At 47.6% G+C, this 7,977-nt stretch overlaps 3 protein-coding genes across 3 annotated transcripts; 1 reads left to right on the top strand and 2 right to left on the bottom strand.

Moving 5' to 3' along the window:
• Positions 1 to 181: 181 nt before the first annotated feature.
• Positions 182 to 943, bottom strand: CGCA056_v005774 (uncharacterized protein; the record flags this gene model as incomplete). Its single annotated transcript, XM_037321025.1, has 1 exon — positions 182 to 943. One exon carries the CDS (start codon positions 941 to 943, stop codon positions 182 to 184), a length of 762 nt encoding a protein of 253 aa, XP_037181043.1.
• Positions 944 to 3,109: 2,166 nt separating this feature from the next.
• Positions 3,110 to 4,703, top strand: CGCA056_v005775 (putative transporter; the record flags this gene model as incomplete). The annotated part of the gene is made up of 2 exons (XM_037321026.1): positions 3,110 to 3,490; positions 3,543 to 4,703. The coding sequence occupies 2 exons, from the start codon at positions 3,110 to 3,112 to the stop codon at positions 4,701 to 4,703; spliced, it is 1,542 nt and encodes a 513-aa protein (XP_037181044.1).
• A 249-nt stretch (positions 4,704 to 4,952) lies between these two features.
• CGCA056_v005776 (Vegetative incompatibility protein HET-E-1) lies at positions 4,953 to 6,009 on the bottom strand (the record flags this gene model as incomplete). The annotated part of the gene is made up of 2 exons (XM_037321027.1): positions 4,953 to 4,958; positions 5,527 to 6,009. The coding sequence occupies 2 exons, from the start codon at positions 6,007 to 6,009 to the stop codon at positions 4,953 to 4,955; spliced, it is 489 nt and encodes a 162-aa protein (XP_037181041.1).
• Positions 6,010 to 7,977: the final 1,968 nt, after the last annotated feature.

A 7,977-nucleotide genomic window follows, 5' to 3' on the forward strand; every position in this document is an offset into this window, starting at 1 on the left:
ATCTAGGAATTCCGACGGCATGTTGCCAACATTTGTACCATTAGTCCTCCTTGATGATATCACGACCTAACATTGTTCTTATTTGGTTATCTGTGGCGCGTCTACCTATGTGGCTTTTTATTGTAACCCCTATGAGACCGAAAGCTTGCCTAAAATGCTTCCGCCCCGTTCACCGGCAATATCAAGCTGACTCCATATCGCCAGTTCGCATGAAGATGTTTGAAGGTCTGCTGCGCTCCGGGAAATCATCAACATGGTACTCAATCTCCGGTCCCTCTTGTTTGAAACCCAACTTCGAATAGACATGTCTCCCCATGCTGGAACCCTCGAGAATGGCCTCAAGTCCGCCCCGTCGCTTGGCCTCTTCCAGACCCCACAACACCAATTTCTTGGCAGCGCCTCTTCCTTGGAACTTCGGGTCCACGGCGCACAAATCCAGCGCAAAAACGGCCGGAGGGTTCGCCGTCGCTTTTTGCTTGATGACCTCGGTGCGGCGCCGATGAAGGGAGCCGATGCACTGAGCCAAGTATCGCTGCTCAGTCTCGTTGTCGGGGTAGAGCGCCTCGACTCCGAGGCTCTTCTTTAAGTCCGTCGGGCTCGGCTCGCCGTAGCCCTCGACAGCCGAAGCCTGCAACCAAATGGCCATACCAGCGATTCTGCGTTGTCCGGGTTTCTCGGGGTCCGGGACTGTAGCCTTGAGGAAGACCGTGTTCGGCTGGCCCTGCTTGTTGGTCGTGATTGAACGCCAGCGGGCAGCCATGCGCTCGGCGCTGGCGGCGACACCTTCGGGCGTGTCCCAGCCTGGGTTCATGCCCATGTAGACACCATCGCGCGCTTGGTGACAGAAGGCGTTGATGGCTGCGTCAGCGGCCTGGTGGAAGTCTTCGGCTTGTGTGATGACTTCGATGAGGGGTTCCTGCGGCCCCGCGCTGTCACCAGCCATTGTGTCTCGTTGATGCGGGGTGCGGGGTTCAAACACGAGGGGCTTGGTAGCTGGTCTGCAAAGATGTTACACGAAATGCAATGCAACAACTCGTCAAGGGGCAGGAATTTCGTTGCGTGTGGAGGGATAAAGCTGAAGACACATTCAGGAACAGGTGAGCGTTTTCCCTCCAGGCCGTCAAGGTTGGCTACATAATGCCAAGCCACGAAAGGTCCAAGCCGTAATGATCCCTCGATTTCCCCGCGCTGTGACCCACTGAACTCCGCATCTTGGGGTCATGCGCGGGATATTTTGTCACCAAGATCATTGCGATTGCGGCCTTGAAAAGGACGTTTGATGTCCTCCTTTCGCAGCAGATGAATGCCCTCCGGTCATGATCAGGCGTTGCTGTAGAGCAGAAGGAAGATGCTCCCAGCTGTTGGTGTGGCAGTCTTTGGCAACAAAAACAGCTCTCGTCTCCTGTGGAAACTGCAGTCAGTGTGTAAGTTACAGGCACAACTCCCTTTGCGGCTACCATATCCAATTGAGACCTAGTTCGTAGATTGGTGTTATTCGAGTGGTTGTCCAAGTTGTGCATTACTATTGAAGTTCCATTGAGCCCAGTCATGCATACATGCATGTGTTCACAGAATCCAGCCCAACGGCATATGTAAGTAGATAGGGAGAAGCTAGCCTATCTTCGACCAGTTGGAAAGTCTGAAAGCCTGGCCTTAAGTTATACAGTAAAGTGTGCACCTTGGATCGAAATGGTGTTGTGTCTGTTCTCCCTAATCTCAGCTTCATCGGCCTCGTTCCGGTTGACTCGGGCCCCCTCCGGAGGCTGGTTTTGGAAGCGGAACTTGTCCGAGCGAGGGCCTGCTAGTACACGCAGCAAGCCCACTACATAGAACACACGGGTAAATCCTCGGAAATGAAACAGCGAGAGGAATGTCATCTGGAACACTGTAAGCTTTCTGTTCACACCGTAATCGAAAACTTCAAGCGAGAGCTAGCGAAGACAAACTCTGTCATGACACCGATCTATCTTCCTCCGTTGGCTTGGAACTGTCACACGCACTGCTTCAACCCAGAAAAGTACCCTTTCAAAGCAACTCGCGCTTACACCCCCGAACCTGCTAGTGTTGATGCACTCATCAAAAACTCTTTCACGGATCAGCTCATGTTGGTCCAAGCGACCATAGAAGATGGGTACCGTGGTCTGATCGGAAATCTGAATGAGTGTCGCGACTCTGATCCCAGAAAAAGGGCATTGGGCACTATCTTCTGGGACCCAGAATCAGTACAGAAGCTTCAGGGTTTAACAGGAGCTGACTTTGATACGCTCCACGACGCTGGTGTAAGGTCTGTTCGTATTCATGGTTCATACGGGGGCTCGGGTGGCGATCTGGACTGGGTCAAGAAGCAGTTCCTGGACGTTGCCAGACACTGTCCTGTTCACCGACACAACTGGAGCATCTCGGCTCAGCTTTCACTTTCGACATGGTCATCATTGGAAGCTACCTTGCTACAAGAACCACTACTTGAGGGCGTCTCTATCATTGCCGATCATAATGGCTGTGCCAACCCCTCCGACATAGGTAGCGCGGAGTTGCACAGCTTCCTGCGTCTTCTAGAGTCTGGGAGGTTCTTTGTCAAGGTAGGAGCCTTGCATAGACGGTCACCGACGAACATCAACTTAATGCGCCCACTTATCGAGATCTTTGCCAAAAGTGCGGCAGACAGCATCCTGTGGGGAAGCGATTGGCCTCATATTGACGGAAGTGTTCGCGGTCTTAATCCCACGCCTTCTCTGCCGGTTGATACTCAATTAGAGCTAGCAGCCTTGAAGGAGTGGCTTACGACAGAGCAATGGATGAAAATGCTTGTTCACAATCCAACACGGGTGTTCGGCACCGTCGAGAACTAGACATGGGGAAAACCTGGGGTGAGAATGGGCAATGAGGGGATTTCGGATCGGCTCCGGACCGGAGGCCATTTTTGGTCTGGGGTATGGGGAGCGTGATGTGGGATTGAAGGCGAAGCGCGAGGGACTCCATAGCATTTGCCAAGTCAAAAAGACCCTTTTCGTTCCTGTCTCCCATATTTCTAAATGTGTCTTTAGAGCTTTGTTTCCATTGCTTGTAGCTTGGCTCGGCAATCAACACAATTCAGACGACAACCAACACAATGGCGATGAACAGTGTTCCAAAACCTGCTCTGAACGAGATTTCTAAGCAAGGAAGCGAAGAAATTGAGAATGTTCCAACAAAGAACCTCACGTTGATGGACACATACCGGTCCTACTCGCCCGAATTCTCAAAAGAAACCGAACGACAGCTTGTTCGGAAGATAGACGGCCATCTCTTACCTCTCATTGTTATTATTTATCTGTTCAACTATCTTGATCGAAATTCGATTACCCAAGCGCGTCTCTATGGCCTCCAGGAAAACACCCACGTCAAAGGTGCAACGTATCAAACCGCCATTTCGATCTTTTCTGCAGGCTATATCGCGATGCAACTGCCGTCAACTATGCTCATGACCAAGATGCAGCCGCATATATTTCTGGTTAGACCTACTCGATGGAAACACATGTGTGACGGAGACTAACTTATGACAGCCTGGATGCATTATCATCTGGGCCATAGTGAGCGGCTGCACAAGTGCCACGTCTTCTCCAGCCGGCTTGCTGGTCGTTAGGTTCTTTTTGGGAATCGTCGAAGCTCCCTTCTTCCCGGGAGCCATGTACTACCTGAGTTGCTGGTACACGAAAAAAGAGCTCGGATTGCGCATGGCCCTACTTGTCTGTGGGCTGCTCTTGTCGAACTGCTTCGCCGGTCTTATATCAGCTGGGATTCTTTCAGGGATGGCTGGGGTGGGACACCTCGCTGCATGGAGATGGCTCTTCATCCTCGAAGGTCTTGCTACAATTTGCGTCGGGGTTACTGCTTTCTTCCTTCTTCCCGACTACCCGGGAACCACGAAATGGCTGTCAGAGGAGGAGAAGGTCATTGCGCAGGGCCGCTTGGCTGCAGACGCCGGCAGTGAAGAAGTTTTGGGCGAGGACGAGATTTCGATGAAGCAGGCTATCTTGGCTGCATTGGCGGACTACCGAGTTTGGTTGTTTGCCCTACTTCAAATGTCGACAACTGCTTCTATCTCATTCTCACACTTCTTCCCAACCTTGATTCAACAGCTTGGTTTCAAGAACAATACTATCGTTCTTCTACTTACAGCGCCTCCCTACTTCTTCTCTTTCATCTGGGCCTTGACACTGGCTTGGGACGCCGACCGACGGCAGAAAAGATCACCTCACGCGAGCATCTCCGCCATTACTGCCATTGCCGGAACTGTCACTTTGGTCGCCATGGGTGATCAACGTTGGGCTCGCTACGCCATGACCTTCCTCGTCAGCGCCGGAACCTTCGGCATCTACTCAACGACTTACCCCTGGTTGTCTTCCACCATCGTTCAACCAGCGGTCAAACGCGCAGCTGCCATCGGTATTGCGAACACCCTAGCAAATAGTGCTTCATTGTTCGCCAACTACTTTTGGCTTGATGAATACGGCCCAAGCTTCCGAGTGTCCTGGGCTTGTATTTTGGCTTTTCAAGTACTCGGTCTGTGCTGCATCTTCGGCCTTCGTATTTGTCTCAAGAAGGCGAACCACAAGTTTGAAAGGCTTCGAAGTGAGGTGGACCAATATAACGAGGAGGCGATGAATAGGCTCGACAAAGACTCGCAGAGAGCTGTTTTGAATGGGTTCAGATACATCACTTAAGTTAGCGACTAATGTTGGCCAAACTGGTGCGATGAAACATAGACAGATTACGCGCCTTCTTCACAAAATCCCACTTAGTAAATTCAAGACTGCAATCAATAAAACCAGCACATTTTCATGTCTGAAGTAGTAATACATATTCGTCTAATCCACCGTTTGATTTATCAGAACGAGTGATCGATGCTCCTAAGAGCCACATGCCCTTATTCTCGGTCTCCCCGCCAAGGCTCCAGTGCTTTCCCAATTTGCCTAATCCTTCTTTACGCATGAGAACAATACTGTCTGGTGTTCTCTGCCATACAGAGGTCCCACTAAATAGATCTGATGTCACTAGAAGTGTCTCAGTTTCTGTTTCGATATCCACAGAAACCCTGAAGTCCTTTTTCGGTTCTCGAAATGCATCTACAAACGCCCATGGCTCACCCTCGTGCAAACCGAATGCGACGGATATCGTCACATTGTTCAGAGGGTGCCTGGTGTTTGATGACCTGAGCAACGCAGACACATGACGCCCTTGTGTCAGCACTGTAAGCTCTAATGTTCCCGCTGGTCTAAGGTGTGTGATATGAATATTCGATGACTCGTTCGCCGCAAATTCTGAAGAAGTTGAGTGTTGCACGTTGAAAATAACATCTGTATGCTTTGTAAGGGCAATGGAAAATCTGGCGAAAGATACTGGAAAGCGTTTTGTCTTGGGAGCAGACAGAAAGTTGGTCTCAGAGTGCTTGTTTCCAGATATCAAGAGCTTCGTGGCTGGAGCAAAGTCGAGATATCCACCATCTGGCATAGGTCGGGAAATCAGCGTTTGTCCATTGAATCTCACTCTGGTGAAATGTTCTGCGGGGCCGTCGGTCCTTTTTTGAAGGAAGATGATGATAGAGGTATCTTCATGGACATCGTGCGCAGCCAGGAAAGCGAAATAGAAGCCTTCGAAATGAGGCGAGAGGGCTACTATTGGGAGGTGAATTTGCAAGCCGTAGTTTGTCATGAAGTAGTAGGGCTTCAGATTCGCCCCGGTTATGTTGAATCGCTCAATAAACTCAATGTACGTCAGAGATTCAAACTGACCACACTGCTGGAATGGTCGTGGAGAAGTCGCCAGCATGCCGTCGTACATATCATCTTCTGCTGCTCTCCAGGCAAAAATGGTGTGGTCAGGAGACGCTTTCATGATCTCCTCTTGCAGTCGACGAAAAGCTTTCTTTCCTTCACCGTATACTGTAGGCATATTGACCCCAAATAGCCCCATCAAGGAGTACGCTTCGTCCTCGACGCGGGTTGTCCGCCTCAGGGACGCCCAAGACATCTTTTGTGCCACACTTGCCGAGTGCAGCATGTTTTTGTTATTCAGTATATTCTGAGGAATACCTGTCTCCGACGAAATGATCTCTGACAAGGTGGACTTGCTACCGAGGGTTCGCATGCTCCATTGACTGTCGAAGAATATCACCTCGTCTGGGGCGATGAGTTCTTGCAAGGTCCAGCCTCTTTTGAACCAGGTGCTTTGCCGGAAGCAAGAATTCCTTCTGAAAACGTTGTCATTTGGCGGCACGTCCTCCATGTATGCAAAACATATTCGCGAGGCCTCGTACCAGGAGTACATAGAATTAATTGCTTCCGAAAGCTCGGCACTACTGGACTTGTCAATGCAGCAAGTATCAATCCATGCATGGCTAAGTCCGTATTCAAGGGCTTGGACACAACAAGATACAATCTTGTGGTATCCTTTCTTCAATGTTCCGGATGGAGTTTAAAGCAGAAGGTCCCGGAAGGTAGGCTCGTCGTCTGGGGAACCCCACCTGTGTGACAGTATTGCATACGGCGGAATCTCGTCGACGTAAAGTTTGAGTTCAATGAAGGGACACCCCGTGTCTTCTGTTTCTTCTATGTGAAGAAGATACATGGTGGAAATTCTTGTTCAGGGTCGAATACATAAGGAGAATATTCATGGTGCTGACCGATGGGCATGAAAACGAGGGTATGGTGGTGTTTGATGTGTGTCAGCTGGTCCAACACCAGAGATTACATCATGGCAAAGAAGGCGGCGTATGCATGTTTGAGGCGCAGTGCACTAGGCGGCGAAGTCCTTTTGTAAAAGCATATGCGGTGCAACCGAAGGAATCCTCGGCCTTGCCCAGTCATTTTGTCTCGAAAGATATCACAAGCTGACGGCATGTTGTACTAAAGCAAGGCTCTAGCTTCACATCGCGTATCACATTTGATCTAGAAATTTCGGCCTTTTCGCTCAACTTATCATGATTCTCTTGCTGTAGTAGTAGGATCCCAACTACGAAATGATATCCTGTTGAAAATCATAGATCTTGAGGATAGCCTCTGGCCAGCTACTGTGATTTTTACCTGGAACCTATACTGCAGCGACCTCCAACTTCCCCCTTCAGCTAACAGCCTACTAGTCATATAATCTCCCGCAGATCGCTATCTCTTTAGCCCTATTTCCCCCACGCGCGCTATCACAATCTCATCACTTTTAACGTTACTTTAATAATAACTTCACAACTTTAACTAGACTTAATTGCTACAGACTTTCTATAACTTTTCGATCTATCTTCTAACTCTTATATACACCTTTTATCACTCAGCTTTCTTCTCTACCGCCTACCTTTCTATAATTATTAGTAATATCTATAATATTATAGTTCAGCTAAGTTAGCTTACTAATTATACTACCCTACTAAGGATATTATTAAAATAAGTGTAATAGTTAGGATTAGTAGTAAATATAGATATATCCCTTAGCTAAAGTATATAGACACTTTCTATAGCTATACTACTAATATTAACCTTTAAAACTATTAGGTATAACTTAGCTATAGTTATCTTATCTTTAGGGCTCTATAAGTAAAAAGACGTTAATTTACTAATTATAGTAAGCTTAGCCTTATAGTTAACATTAATTATTATATCTTAAGATATATATTATAGTTAGCTATCTAATAGTAAGGTCTGCTAACAGAAGCTAAAGATTAATATATTATAATAGTACACTAGGTTATAGTCTTAGTTATAGGTTATAAGCTGTAGTAGATTAAGTTTTTAGAGATTAAGGTGATCAGTCTTAAGCTTAATAAGTAATTTGTAGTAAAAATAAGCTAAAGATATCTTAAGGATAAATATAAAGTTAATTACTAAAGAGCTATAGAAGTCTAACTATAAGCTAAGCTTAAGGTTATATTATATGTAGGTTTCCTATTTAAATAATTTTGCTATTTATAAGTACTATTCTTTTTATTATATAAGCGTTTATTCTAGAATA

Source organism: Colletotrichum aenigma (genome assembly GCF_013390185.1).
Source record: "Colletotrichum aenigma strain Cg56 chromosome Unknown KSG_Cg56_contig03, whole genome shotgun sequence".
NCBI classification, from domain to species: Eukaryota; Fungi; Ascomycota; class Sordariomycetes; order Glomerellales; family Glomerellaceae; genus Colletotrichum; species Colletotrichum aenigma.